We start from the raw sequence: 17747 nt of genomic DNA, 5'->3' as shown, positions 1-17747 counted from the left end.
TTGTATCTTTAGCTCTATTATTTAATTTTGAGTCAATTCTGTAGAATATCGCAATATATCGCAATATGTATCGCATCGCAATATATCGCGATACAATCGCATCGTGATACGTATCGTTATCGTGAGATCCTTGCCAATACCCAGCCCTAACGTACAGTACGTTCTGCGCCTGAGCGAGGCCGACTGTGGATATACAAACCACATACATGAAACAAAGCAGTGTTTGCCTGCCATTTTCACACCACTCTCGCTCACCACTTCAAATGGGCTAATTTGGCTACTTGTAATCGAGAATATGTCCGATAAGAATTAGCGAATGGCTCTGGCGTGGCCCAGCCCTCGTCTGGTCTTTTGCTTGAAAGGAAGAGGCGGCGGTGAAAAATAAGGAGAACTCACACTAAATGTGCGATATCATACAGCACTTTCCTGAAGGCACATCGTCGTGAAAATATCCGTGTTTTGGAACGATCAGATGAGATCAAGTTGAAAGATGAGCAGAACGTTTTGTGCCCACTAGTAGGAACACCGGTGCGGGACACACAGACTAGATAAAGCCCACTAGTAGGAACACCGGTGCGGGACACACAGACTAGGGGCCACAGAAACTCACAAGACAGCCCAAACATTGCATTGGGCCAAAACAAATCGCCTTGGTGTGTCTGGACTTTTAGAGAGCGCTCTCCCTCATCACCACCACCACCACCACCACCACCATCCAAACACCAAATGAAGGAATATCTTTTGGGAGAATGGTGTTCCATCCCTCCGGTAGAGTTCAGAGACCTGTAGAATCAACGCCAGAGTGCATCGAAGCTGTTCTGACGGCACGTGGCGGCTTAACATCTCACTAAGACACGGGTTTCCTTTCATTTGTCACCGTCTGTTTGTGCCAAGGAAGAGAAGGTGTACCAGGCTCCCGAGGACTTTGATCTTCTTTCGTAGCGCGTCGCCGATCTGCCTCACGATCTCCCCTCTTTTGGGTGCTGGAATCTGGACGAAACGAGGACAAAATGAATCCCGTTAGGCCAGCGATTGTCAAAAATGCTTGATCATGTGGAGAGAGTTGCAGTTTGGCAGGTTGACAATCTGCAGGTTGGGAACCAAGGAACTCATGATCATGTTAATATACATCAAATATAATAAAGCTATTGGTTCAAAAAGTACAAGGTCTTATGCACAAGACGGAACAACCAATTATAATTAAGAGTTTTAGCACTTTAAGGAGATTAGAAAGGAGGTGAGAAACACACCAGATGTTACTTTTCGAGATTCAGATCCGTATCAGTTTTAGGCACTCATGGTGTAACCTTTGACCTTAGGTGAGCATATAGCATAATGTTCCTTAGTATAGGTACTTTTCCATAGTTTCCTCAACAACAACATCCATTTGCTCTACTTACATCTGCCCACAACTTCCAAGCTTCCCTGGATTTCTGGACCGTTTCTTCATATTCCGCCATGGTTGCCTTTACAACAAGAAAACACCAGATGACAACTTCATTCCGCAGGTTCACACAATTTTGACACTTTCTACCAGAATCACCTTGTAGATTTACTTAACACAACTGAACTACCTTTAGCAATGGTGACTCTTTGAAATGGCAGCTACTGGTTTCTTAGCGTGGTGACACACCTTATTGCATGGAGAGGGTTTTCCTCACAAAAGACTGTATATCTTACACAGCATGTTTGTTGATAGTGTTTTGATTTAAGGTTAGACCAATATGGGTTTTTGACAGCCAACAGTATTTTTGGATTAAAGTTGTCTCAGCCAAAATGTAAAAACGTGCTGCTGATACTTCATATACATAAATTCAAAGATGATCCCCCCCCCCCCCCCAGATTTTTTGCCCATTTTCTCCTCAACTGTACTTGGCCAATTCCTCCACCAATCTGGGGAGAGCTGTAGACTAGCACATGCTTCCTCAGACACATGTGCAGTCAACCAATCGCTTCTTTTTACATCACAGCGAGGCGTTTCACCGGGAGGACATAGCATGTGGGCGGATCACGCTATTTCCCCCAGTTACCCTGCCCCCCAAACAAGCACCCCGACCGACCAGAGGAGGCGCTAGTGCAGCGACCAGGACTCATACCTACCAGCTTGAGGCTTCCCACCTGCAAACACGGCCAATTGTGCCTCTAGGAACATGTGACCAAGCCCGGGAATTTGAACCCGGGTCTCTGCGGTGGTACAGTAGGCAAGTGAATTCAAATATCGTCGCTGTTGTGCCAGGACCTCGAATGTCCCTTTTTATACTTTTTGTCATAATTCAGTGCCATTGGTCACCCTTCACATCTCTGTGTGGTTTTTACCAAATGCAACCAATGGGAAAGCATTAAAACGAGCTTGTGAGTAAATCTCGTAAGGCCATTCGCCCTCAATCTGTCAGTCAAACCTCGAAATTCGTCCCCTACCTCCGTCTGTACCCCCCCCCCCCACGCAGGACAGTAAACCCGGAAAAGTCACACGGCAGACGTGCTGTGTATTTCTCATATCGTTTTGACTAATCCTGGCTTCCTCTGACGTTAATAGATCAATAAAATGTTTTCCAGTTATTCTCCTAGGCTGCAAAGTGCAAACTTGTTTTAACATGCAAATCGGAGTGTTTTCTGACGAGAATAAAGTAATGTTAATGCTACGTTATGTCAGACTGTTCTCATCCCAATGCCAAAGCCCCCGCTTCGGCCATGAGAGGCGAGGGGCACTGCTGCTCCTGCGCGCGCCCCCGCGGCCTAGAGCTTGGGGGCTCGTGCATGAGCATGCGACTCTCTCCCGCCTGACTGGCCGGGAGAAAGTGCTTTCAAGTCGGACTGATAATATAAACAACATCATTTGAGCTTATCCAGGTAAGATATTAATAAAGTAATGACACATTCAGCGGGAAACCAACTATAATTAAGACATGTGCTAACTTTGACGACGTTTGGTTCAGTATTTTAAGAGCAAACTGTTTTGGAGATTCGAGGTCCTGCCGCGACAGCGACGATATGTTCTTGACAAAAATATTGCAAAAATTCGAGCAGAGTAGACTCGATAAGGAGTTAAAGTCCAGGTGGATTCAAGGTGGATTTAGTCCATTTGGAACTTTTTTTTTACACTACAGTCAGTGAACACTAAATCACAATTTGGAACAAAAAAAAAAGGGAGCACTCCTCCCCCATGTCCAGTGAATATGTAACACACGATGGAGCATATCCCACTGCATCAGAAGTAGGTGATATATCTGTAAACACTACATGTCTCTTCACAATGTCATGTATCAAGGGACAACTGACATTATAAAACAGTTCCGGTTGTTGTTTGTGATTGGCTGGGAGCCAATCAAGAATAAAATACTCTATAACCACACACCTGTGGCAGCACAGTATTACTCGCCAAACTGTTTTATAAGCCACAATATTGATCGCTGTTGGGGTTTATTGCTTAAAGGGTAACTAAACCCTAAAACACATGTATTTGGCTTTTAACCAATGTATATAGCTTTTGAGGGTGTGTGTGAAGGATTATGGTAAAAAATCTCCACATTTGAGACTAAACTGTTAGAATTCTACACTTCTACACATTCTTGGAGGGGGGGGTTATACCGCATTCATGACAATTCGGAACGCCGGAAGTTTCAACTCGGGAACCTCCGCCCCTGGCATATTTGCATTCACGCTGCACTTCCTGGTCGGAGGGAAAACACCGGGAAAAACCAAGGAGGGTTCTGGGAAGTAGAGGCGGTGATGCAACATTTGGATGAGGTGTGTGGATAATATGATGTCAACTCGGACAAAGCGGAGCTCTGAATGATACCCGCATTTCCGAGCTGTAATTCCGGCCTGGACGACCGCTCAATTCACTTTTTACAGGTTGGAATCCATTTTTTCCGGGGTGTAAGTCCCCCTTTAATTACCTGCCGCACTCTGGCAATGGGCTGATTGTTGGCAGGGCAGTATGATGTGATGACCTTGAAGACAAAAACACCAGTTAGTTATGCCATCGCTGTCAACAACACACTTTAAATGCACTGCTTCGCTGCAGCTGAACACCTGTACATGACTGACGTACATCATTAAAAGTTAGCTAACTGTCAAACCACAGAAACACCCATATCATGGGTGAAAAGCACATGCCTAAAAAGTAAACATGAACAAATAAACGACTTGCTAAAGCAACCAAAACGCCATTTGGCAGCTAGCTAGAGGAGTCTTCCTGCATGTTGTTTCGATGCACATTTTGCAAAACCAGTGGCCGTTTCAAACAGTTTGACTCGGGAGGCTGAGAGACCATGTGTAGGCTCGTTAGCCATGCTCGTTAGCCATGTGTGCTAAACAGAGATGGGAAGTAACGAAGTACAAATACTTCGTTACTGTACTTAAGTAGATTTTTCGAGTATCTGTACTTTACTTGAGTATTTAATTTTCTGACGACTTTTTACTTTTACTCGTTACATTTTAACACCTTGAGTGCCATGGACGAGATATCTCGTCTTACATAATCCACCCGTTGAGTGCCAAAGACGAGATATCTCGTCTTACATAAACATTTTTTTTTTTTGACGGTGGGACATCAATCAACCCCTTTTACGTCTTCTATATCAATATTGGAGGAAGAGAATGTGTATAATCTATTTTACCGACCACTAAGTGGCGACAGTTCTCTCCAGACAGAGAGAAAGCCACAGCCACGGGTCCGCTGGAAAGCCAGTCTAATTTTCAAGGAAATAGCTGGGCGAAAACTCTTTCGATTTCACACACACACACACACACACACACACATACACACGCGCGCGCGCACACACACACACTCGAGTACGTTTGCGCATAAATAAGACCAGAATCGCAAAAGCTTCTTCAAAGCTCTCAGCCGACACCTCAAGAAACGAACGAGCCAGTTTTACAGTCCAGACTGCCGAGAGCGGCCGCGGAGCCTCCTCCCTCCGCAGCACAGACGGAGGGAGGAGTTTGGAGACACACACACACACACACACACAATACAGTATACAGACTTGCCCAAGGGCACCCATAATCACAGGCACGTGAGGTGGTTCTAAAAATCCATTTATCTCTAAACTCTCTGAAAATCTCTGAAACCATGCTGTACTCAACGGCTAATATCTACATAACTACTAACTCTGCAAACTAACTCTTTTAGACAGAGAAAGCACACATTCTATTAGTTCTTTTTAGATGATTGGTGTTCACGAAGTCTTAACAGAAAAGAATCCTCGGCTCTTGTAAAATGAGCCAGAATCCTCAAAAGAAAACCTGGCACAACTTACCTACAGGATTGAAAAAACGGCTGGCACTCAATGTGTTAACACAAGTATCTGTACTTTTACTTGTGTACATTTTCAAAACAGGTTCGTTACTTTTGTTTAAATGCACGAGAATGTAATTTAAAAACGAGTAGAAACGGGAGAACGGAGCAGTAATAGACGAGTTTCCCAGCGCTGCTGATAAAAGCTCATTCCAGCTCCGCCAATAGTAATAGGGGCACGGTGGCTCAGTGGTAGAGCTGTCGCCTCGCAGTCAGAAGGTCCTGAGTTCGATTCTCGCCTGGGACACTGTGGGCGCTGTGGTTGTGTTCCCCCCCATATCTTCAGTGCCTAGTGCCCAGGTGGGGTATCTCGTCGTAAGGGCCTTTCTGTCTGTGTGGAGTTTGCATGTTCTCCCCGTGCTCCCCCAGGGGGGTTCCTCCGTATATAACCCCCCCCACTAAAAACATGCAGAAGATCAGATCGTCATCGTCATCCGACCAGTGACGACAACATCCGAAGTCGGTCCCCGGGCGCTGTACGAGAAAGCGACCACTGCTCCTGGCCTGCCCCAGGAGGAAAGGACAAAGCCAGGATGGGTTAAATGCAGAGGACAAATTTCACCGGCCACCGTCAGCATGTGTGTGTTGTGGCCCTCCGTGCATGTGTTGTAGTGTGTTGTGTGACAATAAAAGACGGGCTGCCGTCTGAAAATCGTTTTTAATCGTATGACTTGGCACTCCTCCGGGGCGTGGACAAAGAAGAGAAACACGGATGTTCTCTGAGGGGAGACACACGCAGACATTAGGAGCCGTGCAGACAGCCAGCACTTATTAGCGCTCCTCTTTTTGCAATTCATTCTCTATAAGTACGCGCTTAGCGTGCATCTCTTTCAAGAAGCATTTCATCGCGTTTAAAACCTGGTGGTGTTTTTTTTAGCGCAGTGCTCTGGGCGCTGAAAGCTGAGGAAAGTTTAACAGGAAAAGTGCCCTGCTCCTCTTCACTCCTCCCACCTCGAGTCTTCTCCCAGGAGAGGAGGATTTTCATATCGCTGCTGCCAGAGTTGCCAATAATCTGGCTTTTCCAATCGTTCTTTTTTAAATAACCGCTCCCTGCGTGCATGGCCCCTTATGGTGTTGTTCTAACACATACATTCAGTTTGTGCACTGTCAACATTCAGCTAATATGGAATATGGTGGTGTTCTAACACCAGAGACAGTTCTGTCTTAATAATAAACCTTGAATTTGTGAATGTGATCAACCTGTGGACATTCAGTTCCTTATCCATTAGGTATCAGTATCATATCAGTCTCGAGTATTGTGATTCTGCACAATACTCGTACTAGTTAAACTTGTCTAACTATTTGCACATTCATATATCATGGAAATATTAATGAGGGAGGACTAGATATGATTTTAATGGGGGGTTTTTTGTGTGGAAAAACCATAGCACACTATTTAAAGTAGAGTTTTAAGATGTGTAAAACATTTGTAGGGGATCTTTTATCCTCAAATTATATTCTATGATGTGAGGTTCAGTCATTCAGAAAGATACGGTAAAAATACTTTTACTTTTACTTGTTGGGTACATTTCAGAGCCTGTACTTTTTTACTTTTACTTGAGTAAAATAATTGAATCAGTACTTCTACTTTTACCAGAGTAGTTTTTTACACAAGTAACTGTACTTCTACTCAGGGGCGGTTCTAGGCCTTTTTTGGGTGGGCTTTAGCCCACCCAAAAATAGTCTCAGCCCACCCAAAAAAAAAAAAAAAAAAAAAAAACGTTTTTTTTTTTTTTTTCTCTCTCCAAATCCATGGTGGTCATTAGTAGCAGTTTCTGGTAAAATTATCTTTATTTATTATTTATTTTTGCTTTAAAACAATTTTTTAATTTTCTGCTTAACTCATTGAGTGCCAGCCACTTTTGGAGAACGGACGCTCCAAGTTTCAGAGTTTCAGAGCGTTTTCAGTGATTTCTCGAGGCCCACAGAATATTGTGTGATATTACTATGTAAACACCGAACACGCACAAAGAACGAGGAGACTCTATTGTATCATCAGCAATAAAAGTTTATTGATACCATTTTCCGTTCTTTAGTTATGAGCCGGAGAAGATAGGTTGTTTTCAGCAAAAACAGGCGTTTCAAATTAGAAGCTGAGATATTCAGCCTTTTGTGAAATGAAGCATTTCAAGCACATTCACTGACTCTGAAGCTAATATTTTCTGACCTGAAACATCTGAACAGCACCCACACACCCCTCAACTCCAAACTCCTCCTCTGTGGGAGTGTCTCTGGTGGCTCTGCTCGCTCTGCTGGCTGCTGCGTGTGTCAGGCGAGTCTCTGCTGCCTGCTATGGGAGGCTCTGCTGCCTTACGGATCCACGTTCGGATGGCGGCCGCTCGTCGGGGGAGTCTGGATCGGGCTCGCGTTCGTCTGCGTTTCTGGGGTTTCGGTTGTGAGCTGGGATGAAGCTGCGTCCGATTATAGGCTTTCTGCTGCGCGTTTCAAAGTGCGCTGCACCCAGTCTATTTTCGGAGCGCTCAGCCTTGTGCGCCGGCTCCCAGCGCGACACTGAAAAGCCAAACCATTCTCATGAGAATGGTTTGGCTTTGGTTTTATTTTCTGGCGTCTAATCGTGTGGAGAAACTATGCAGCAGAGACAGAGGGGCTCATTTGTGGGAGCGGATTGACTGCTGTTCGCAGCTAACGTTGGCTCCAGGCAGCCAGAGCAATCTGTGCCGCTCTGGCTCATGCATCGGTTTCTCTTTCATCACGGGGCTTTTTCTGCTTTTTTTCCTCAACTTTCTCTAATCTGGAGAGCACTGTCGCCACCTAATGGGTCCATAAAATAGGTTATACACCTTCAATGGCTACAATATTTTTACAGGAGATGCACGAGGCTTTGATCCACGTCCCACCGTCAAAAAACGCAATTGACGACTTTAGTCGTCTTTGGCACTCTACGCTACTATTCGAATTGACGACTATACTCGTCCTTGGCACTCAATGAGTTAAAGTTCATGAAAAAAAGTGGCATTCCTGTTTTTCCCCACAATAATTTCATAATACCATTTGTAATGCCACCGTTGTAGTGCTGTTGTTCAAAATTAAAGTACATTTTCTCAGATTTATTGGTGTCTTTCTAGTCACACAATTTAATAGTCAGTGTTTCCCATACACTGATCTATTTGTGGTGGTACACCCTATATAGATTTTGACCCCCACAAATACTGGCACATATTAATTTCAACTAGTTGACTGCAAACTCCTGCTTTAGTGCTTACAGTATATTATTATCTTGTCGGAATTTTATTCCAGCCAATAAGTTAGGAAGTTCCCTTTTGATTTAATTTTACTTTTGTTTTGCCTACAAAGCAAAATGTTACTTTACTTGAAACTCCCCTGAAGTGATTTTGGTATTATGTATGCAAGCATAATTCTACCATAAGTAACCTGTATGCAGAATATATATAATATATATAGGGAAACAATTATTTTTTCATTGCTGTAAAACCACAGAACGGTAAAGAAGATATTGATGTGTGTAGTTCTTCATAGATCTAGGGTGTGTTCGAAACCGGGTACTCAACTACTCAACTACTTTTTCTCAATGAGTAGCTACTGCCTACTTATCATACTACATACTTATCATGGAATTAAGTACCCGTTACGTTCCAACTACAGTATGGGTATTTATCCCACAATGCATCACGCACCGGCAGAAACGTTTCGATGACAACAAACATGGCCGCCAGAATAGCAGCGCCTGGAAGCAGTTTAGTTTTACCTATAAGAATTTTAATATGGCACTTTGAACGTTTAATAATTTTCGTGGACTAGTTTAAACAATGTAGATTCCCGTAATGTGGTCAGTTTCGTAACGCAATGCCTAGAAAGAAATTGGGCTCCCGACTTCCAGGGACCCGCGGCTAGGTACTGCTGCCTACCGGGACTTTAGTACATTGGGCCGGGACAACTACGTGCTGATTCCAAGCGCCGCTAGCGGACTTCAGAGCGCCTTGGCCCGGCCTCGTTACTATGCAGATTATTGCGGTTGCTGGGCAGGACATTGCTGTCGCTGGGGTGCTGATTCCCAAGCGCCTATAGCGGACTTGTGATGGACTTCAGAGCGCCTTATTGGCCCGGCCTCACTATGCAGAATATTGCGGTCGCTGGGCGTGACCTTGCTGCTACAGTACCTCGCTCTGGACATACATCACATAAAAAAATCGCCTGGTAACTCGTGAATTGACTTGATTCATTGGCTAGCTAGTCTATCAAAATGACGCCTCCTTCTGTCTGTGGCGACACTATTGGACGTTTGTGGAGACTTCAAAGGACAACACATCTGTGCTGCCCATTGTGCTTTCGTCTAACCCACGAAAGCTGTCCAGCTCTGATCTCAACATGCCTCGGATGTGTGCCATCAGAGGACGGAGACAAGCTCGGCGTCGTCGACTGCGGTACATGCAAATGTACATGATCATATTTGGATCCCTCCCAGAAGTAAGTGGGATATTTTTATTCACATGTCGCATTACAATCAGTAATGTTAGTTTCATTCAGGGCAGGCAGCTAACTAGCTCCCAGTATGTGATGAGAGAAAGGGGAGTCAAATTCTCTACCATCAGAACACTGCAGACAGACTAATGACTACATTAATCTTTAAAGCGTCCTCCCCATGCATCAAACACATGTGTAAAAGTGAAAAAGGCCTCATTACAGCATTATTAACACCAGTGTGGTACTCATTGGGGTTGGTTAGGTTTTGGCTGGCATGAGGAGTGAGACTTGGGGTAATAAAAATGTATGTGTTTGATCATCGATTGATAGATAATTATAATAAACAATACTCTAATAAGCAAAACATATAGCAATCCTAAATCTAATAATAGTCAATAAATAGTAATGTGATAAAAACAAGATTACACAGTCAAATAATTTCAAAAATCTCGTTTACAGGTCGCAAGAGGGCCATACAGCAGGGTCAATCCCAATGTCCCCCTGTTGCGGCTTTATTTTGGGGAAGGAGGAGACACCCGGAAGGACTTCCGGCTGTCCAGGCCAACCCTGCAGCAACTCATTCACCTCCTGCAGGGGGACACGGTCACCGACCATGGATGGGGGAAGACGATGGAGGTGCTGGTGTTCACATACTGGCTAGCCAGTGCCACATCATACAGGGTTGTGTCGGAGGCCTTCGGCATCCCACGTACCACTGTCCATGACATGGTGCACAAGGTCAGCAGGGACATCCAGGGTGTGTTCAGGAGGCTGATCTGCTTCCCCACGAGGGATCTGGAGCTGCAGGAGATCGGTGCTGGGTTCCAGAGGCTGTCCGGTTCCCCAGCATTTACCAACGTGGCGGGGAGCATTGATGGGTGCCACGTGCGCATCGTCCCACCTGGACAGTTTGCGGGAGAGTATTTCAACCGCAAACTCTTCCACTCTGTCCAGTTTCAGGCGGTGTGTGACCACAAGGGGCGGTTCATGGATGTGTTTGTGGGCTTCCCTGGTTCCGTCCATGATGCCAGGGTCCTCCGGAACAGCCCGCTGTACACGCAGCAGCTGTTCCCACCTCCTGGATGGTGCCTCATTGGCGATGGAGGCTACCCATGCCTGGCGCAGCCCATCTGCCTCTTGACCCCATTCCGGGAACCTGTCCGCAATATTGTTGAGGGCAGATTCAACAGGACTCTGTCCAGGGCGAGATGTGTGGTGGAGAGGGCATTTGGTGTCCTGAAGACCAGGTGGCGGTCCATTTTTTTGAAGGCGCTGGAGGTGAAGGTGGGATTTGTTTCCGAGGTCATCGTCGCCTGCCTCTTCCTCCACAACCTCTGCATCACCAATGGGGACATTCTGGAGCCAGAGGAAGATGATGCTGATGATGCTGATGATGGGGATACTGGCGCAGAGGCAGATGAGCCAGTCCAGCGGTCTGGGGACATACTGCGAGGCAGGCTTGCCGCTGCAGTCTCTGCTCCTGGGCAAAGGATACCCATCTTACATGAGCATGACTATTGTTGAGGGGAAGTGGGAGGGGTTTTGTTATTGCTTTTGATTTCAGTCTACATCCATAGGGAATACTGCTTTTTATTTATTTATTTTTTGCCACAAAAAACAAAAAAAAACAAAAAAAAAACTTTTTAACTCCGCCATAGCCGGTCCCCAGCCCGGATTGAGAAAGGAGGAGGGAAAAGTACTATCAATAGGACAATAAATCAATTATAACCTATAAATGAGAAAATCAACATTTTCCTGTTTCTTTTAGTATAAAAAAATTGCACAATTTTAAGAACACGTTATCACATAGATTATAGATTCATTACACACAAAGTAAATTATTTCAAGTATTTATTTGTTTAAGCATAATTTGGCTTCTAGCTCATAACACCCCCAAAACAGTATTTCAACAAATTAAATATCACATAAAATAAACTATTTTCAAAACAGAAATGTCCATCTTCTGTAAAGTTATGTTCATGCCTGCACTCAATACTTTGTCGGGAATAATTTTTGCTTTAATAACTGCATTAAAAAAATCAATACAGAATGGGTACAGGCACTATTTCTATTTCAATACAGGCAGATTTCTGGTACATCCTCTCAAGACAATGCACTTGTGACCTCTAGTGGATGCTTGTGAAATACATCAACATCAATGTAACCTTGTGTTTCAGGTCTTTCAACCAGACAGCCAGGCGACCCAGCCGGGGTTTATCAAATCCCGGCGTGTGTCCAGGTAGCTCTACCCCACCAACGGTTCTCCTCTCCTGATCAACATCCACCTACCAACAACTTCAGCTGCCTCGTATATCAACCATCCTACCTAAACAAAAATAATGCTCCAATCTTTGGTCCAGGGCATTTGTGTCAAGCTATTTCTAACCAAAAGGAGTGACATTTTTACAAACAGTATAAATTGTAAAAAGTGAAAAAACACTGACAAAGCTATAATATTTTGTGTTATTTATTTCTGCAAAAATGCATTAGACAACAACATTAGACAACAACAATCAAATATCTGTCACCTACAACATTATACATAAAACATTAAATATAAAAAAAAAAAGGCAACTGTAAAGTGCTGGAACGGGGTAGAGATAAAACGAGGTAGAACATGTATATATATATTAAAAAAAATGCAACTGTGCAAACAGTAATGAACATCAAACAAAACAGGAAGAGGTATTTTCAAAAATAACGAACAGCCTCAAAATAACTTCTGAATTATTTTTTTCCCATGACTGACTTCAGCAACTGCAGCAGCATGTCCTCCCTGGCTTGCTGTCTTTCCTCTCTGGCTTGGCTCTCTCTTTCTCTCGCCGCTATCCACTCTCTCCACTCTCTATCCCTCCTCTCACTACTACTTCTCTCTTCTTCCCTTCTTTCCTGTGCCTCTCGCTCTTTTCTATCTTCTCGAGCAGCAGCTTCTCTCTCTTTCCTCTCTTCCCTTTCCTCCGCTCTCTGACATCTCTCTTGCTCTCTCTCATAAATGTCATTCTCTTTGGCCTCAAAACTCTGCAGAAAAGCGGCCCACTCCGGCTCCCGCCTCTTCTTGGCAGGTTGGCTGCCTTCCTCAGGAGGAGAGACCACTGCTGCAGAGGTAGATGCCACGGATGAGGAGATGAGGCTTACGGGCTGTATAGATGGTCTTTGTCCCATCACCTCATCCATGGCATCAAACCACTTCCAACTTGCAGCAGTGGCCTCTCCTCCCTCTGTAGAGACACCCGTCCGAGGAGCCTTCAGGTCCTACAAAACAAAACAAAACAAAAAAAGGTTATGTGAGAATCTTATTCGGCTACACATTGGGGGGCTGGGGGGTTGGATATAGGGCAAACACAATGCATGGCTTTAACAAATTGTAGATATCACCCAGGCAGGACTGACTTTTCTTGTGAAGAAGGCAAACATCACCATCATCACATGTTTCTTTTATGCTAAACATCAAGACTGCTTTTGATACTTATTCAATAAGTTCTTGCTGTTTGATCAAGAGGGGATGACATCAAAATGTGCTGTCTTCTTAGACAGAAAGACACCACCAAGCAACAGAATACAGCTCAAAAGTGCTCAGTCACTGTTAAGCTCTATGGACCCAGAAGTTAGGTGCATCCATAGCTGTTTTACAGTACTGTTTTTTTGGGTGGATTTTCCCTTCATGTCAGGCTGCTTTTGATACTTCAGCTTACCTTGTACTTTTGCTTGAGGTTTTCCCTTTTTTTTTTAATCCAGGACGCCTCGACCCCCTCAAGGCCATACTCCTTGATGAATGTCCTGCAAGCATTGGTCAAATTGTCATACACTTGAGATAAACATATTGTAAATCATTATATTGTGCCTCAATTCTACCAGCCACTTTAATATTTGCATTTGTCTGGTGCAACTTGATCCTGTAGGTTTTATCCTGGTATTTTAAATAACTTTCAGATAAGAACATTCTGATCTGGATACCACAAGATCAGGATTCAGATTTGCAGAGAAAAATATTTTATTGGTTGATCATTCATCATGATTGTATCATTCGTTCAGTTGATGTTTCAATTGATAGTCCAAAATTAAAAAATGCTAATTTTCAAAATGTTTCGTTTTATGAATCTGATACAAACAATCAAATGAATTTAATTAAGTAACGTTGCGAGCCAAGCACATGGAAATTACATGTTGTTAAATGTTCTTACTCAAAGGCTTTCACTGCAGAGTTTTTTTTTTTTGTGAAGAGCTCTTCATTGTCCCCTCGCCATTTAATAAGGCGCCTGGTGTCTTCATCGCCCCCTGAAGAAACGAACGTTATGGCATTACTTATTTACGTTCATTATGAATATAACCCTGTCATTCTACTATTATTTCGGCACATTAACGCCACATTACTCACAATTGTAGCTCCTGGAAGCTGCAGCAGCAGCTCCGTCTGCCATTATAACTGTGGGGAGAGGGAACAGGGGTTCTGTGAGCAGAGGCGCCGCCGGGTGGGTCGACAAAGCTAGCCGGCCAGATCAGCCTGTTTCCCCGCAGGCGACAGGCTGCTGCCGACGTGCTCAGTTGTGGACGTTATACACCCCTTCGAACATTTCGTTATAAATGTCAACTAAAACGCTGCTACTATCCCTACTTACCGCCTCAAATGTGTCAGAAGTGAATTTAGTGATGAAAACAAAATTGTGAAAACATACCTGCAGCAGTGAAGTGGCGTTGTTCAAGTGAAGAATACGTTGTTTTAATGGCGGAGTTTCGAGTCTTCCCGGGGCTGGTCAGATGAGTCGCAATGCATTATGGGAGAATGAGTATATGAAGTAAGCAGCCCGTCTCTACTCAGGAAATCTTGCGAATGTAGTAGACTTCCGGGTTTTTCTCGCCTACTCAAAATTTTTATACTGCACAGTGTAAACACACTACATACTCAATTTAGTAGTAGGAGTAGTAGTAGTAGTAGGCGCAGTACCCGGTTTCGAACACAGCCCTAGTCTCTTCATTTTGATCTCAAAGTACACCAGCTTGATCCATTTTTACTTGAAACTGTACAAAATTTTCTTCCGGGGGGGCATGCCCCCGGACCCCCCTAGGGGTTCAGCAGTCCATGACCTAAGGTCTGATGCTAAAACCGCCCCTGCTTCTACTCAAGTACAGAATGTCAGTACTTTTCCCATCTCTGGTGCTAAAGCGTACGTCAACAAAAAAAATTTTTTTGCGTACGTCAACAATCTGACTCAAAAGGTGGAGGAGGACACAACGTCATAACATTTACGAATCGCTATCGGACGATTGTTGAGATAACCCCAAAATAAGCACCTTACTTTCAATACATTATGAACTTTGAGAACCGGTGCGCTTCAAACGTTATTGAAAATACGCGCGGCTTGGAAAGTTCCATGTGAATGACAGAAAATTAAGCAGCATTAGCGTGCTAGCTAGAGTTTAGTGTGACTTGTTCTCCACGCAGGAGTGGATGGATGGCATGCATTGGGCTAACTTTTGGCTAACTGCTAGCTACACCAACCCCCGTGCTCTCGAGTTAACCAAGCGGCTATTTGGAGAGCAGTCGGGTCAAAGTTAAATCGGGTCGACTCGCCTACCTCCCCGCTGCCCCCCCAGGCGCCGTTGTAGACGCCGTGGTTGTCCTCGGACAGTCCCAGCTCAGAGAGCCAGGAGTACTGCGGCTGGCTGATGAGCAGGCCGGACATGGCTCTGGAGGAGCGGACACACGCGGCTGGGATGCGGAGGAGTGTGCTGCTGTGCCGGGCGAGAGTGAGGCAGCGCTGCATAGCTGCTATAAAATCCACCGGGTTAAAGTCTCCTCTCTCTCTCTCTCTGGGGCAGAGGCAGAGCGCAGCCGCAGACCAGCCACGCCACTGGCACCGGACACACGTCACGGCCACGCAGGCAGCCGATAGGTCCACGAGCGACACCGCCTCCTCTTATTCTTCTTCTGTTTGGTTTAACGGCGGTTGGCATCCAAAATGTTGCAATACCGCCACCTTCTGGATGAATCCTGCCAATGTTTCCCTACTGCAGCATTACAGTCTTGTGATTAGTCCAGTTTCTCTCAAAAACTGGGTAACCAGCAGTGATGGGCAAGCTACTTGGAAAATGTAGTAAGCTAAGTGTTGGAGAAAAATATAAGTTCCATTGGCATTTCCTAATCAATAAGCTATATTTGCATACACATAATTATGCTACAGTGAGTTACAATGACATGACATCTCACACATATAGATTCACCCATGGCATTGAGGACTTCTCTCCTTTTGCTGAAACCTTGGTCAGTGCATCGAGTTCCAATAACAACTGATAACAGTTTCCCTGTCAGACTGGAGCAGAGCACACACAAAGTTCATACCCCTCCTCTCTGCCTTTCCTCTTCCTTTACAGTATAAAGCTTATGTCAGATTGTGACATCGCGGCTGAATATTTGACTGTATAACGTATCGGAATGTGTACATTGAGATTCAGCCCTCTGACAATACATATTGCAGAGAATGTTATGGTAAATAAATATACTTTCATTAAGACATCTTCCTGGACTCCTGGTTTCAAATTCATTTTGGTTTAGGCTATCAGCTGTTATATATACATTTAGCGGATGAGGAATGGTGAAATTCTATTCTCTATCACTAAGCTATCAGTTACTCTTGATTAAATATAGCTAAACTACATTGAAGCTATCCCCAGAGAAATGTAGCAAGCTAAGCTACGAGCAACATGGCAAAAGCAGCTTGTTACATCAAAGCTACTTTTTTTCTCACATATAATCAACTTCATGTCAAAGAACAACTTTCCACGAAACAAATAGGCAGGCAAAAAAAAATCTAATTTTGATTGTTTATTTAAAACACACTGAAACTCTCACTGGCACAATATTCAAAAACAGACAATAAAACCTGTTGCTGATCATCGTTGCTGATGTGACTTTGCCACATGACATATTTTGCCCTACCATTAACCAATCGTCAGTCTTCATTGCCTAATAGTCTAGGGAAAATAAGGTTTGACCTTAAACTAATTGCAACAGAATTTATTTTCACATTTTTATGTTTATATTGATACCTGAAACACTGTGGAAGTATGTTAAAAAATAAAATAAAAATAAAATGGCTGCCATTATTAAAATTGTGGCCATATTTTGACTCCAACTAGACCTAGAATTACAAATTTGGTGTCTATTTCCACATTTTTGGGGGCAAGGAATCCACAGAAATGGTTGTTGAGTCTCTAAGTAGAACAGATTTTTTTCCCTCATGTAGTATGAAGTATGTAGTCGTAATACAACATGGCATTTCTCGCAATGTTAGCTACAACTTCGTATTTGTTAATCATACACATTTTGAGTGATACCCTTGAGCATATTGAAGTGCTTGCCATTGGAAAAAAAAAGTTTGTTGTTTCATATTTCCAATTAAAAATGTGTTACGGTAATGAATTTATTCCCTCAGTGTCTCTAAAAGTGTCTGGAAATACATATATATATGTATATATATACATAGATATATACATGTATATATATGTGTATATATATATATATATATAGGCTATATCTTGATAGATTGGTGGGCCGCCAGTTGAATAGCCTTGTTGTAAATTAAACAGATTATCATCACGAGGAAAACAGCCACTAATATCAACAAAAGTCACTGACATTTTGAGGAAAGTATTGATTTATGTTTTCAATCATGTTATTGTTATGTTGCATCTTGGCTTGTATATTACGTTTGACATAGCCTACTTATCTTTCAAAATCAGAGGGAAAGCATAGTTAGTTTGTAAGAAAATAATCAAACAGTGCAGGAAAAGAGACAATGGGGCACGTCCTGATTTCATGATCGGAAATATGAAGAGGAGAGAAGGTGACAGGACAAGAGAGGTTTGGATGAAACATCTGTAGCTAGAGTGTGGGCCTGTGGGGGCATGATGGAGGAGGGGGGAAAAAGTTAGATTCTTGAGAGAAACTAGACTAATTACAATCAGTGTTGGGCAAGTTACTTTAAAAATGTAATATACTACA

At 43.6% G+C, this 17747-nt stretch overlaps 1 protein-coding gene across 1 annotated transcript in view; it reads right to left on the bottom strand.

Moving 5' to 3' along the window:
- The window catches only part of aldh7a1 (aldehyde dehydrogenase 7 family, member A1), a 54803-nt gene extending 39232 nt beyond the window's left edge, over positions 1–15571 (bottom strand). The window contains exons 1-4 of the mRNA XM_083640909.1: positions 15322–15571; positions 3900–3953; positions 1401–1466; positions 910–990 (exon numbers count right to left, since the gene is read on the bottom strand). Coding sequence (XP_083497035.1) covers positions 910–990; positions 1401–1466; positions 3900–3953; positions 15322–15510 — 390 coding nt within the window. The 5' untranslated portion in view covers positions 15511–15571. The remainder of the gene's footprint in view (positions 1–909; positions 991–1400; positions 1467–3899; positions 3954–15321) is intronic.
- Between the last annotated feature and the right edge of the window lie 2176 nt (positions 15572–17747).

This window comes from Poromitra crassiceps (assembly GCF_964638095.1).
Source record: "Poromitra crassiceps genome assembly, chromosome: 8".
Lineage (NCBI taxonomy): Eukaryota > Metazoa > Chordata > Actinopteri > Beryciformes > Melamphaidae > Poromitra > Poromitra crassiceps.
Note: the sequence above shows the minus strand (reverse complement) of the source record. Positions and strands in the feature narration are given on the sequence as shown.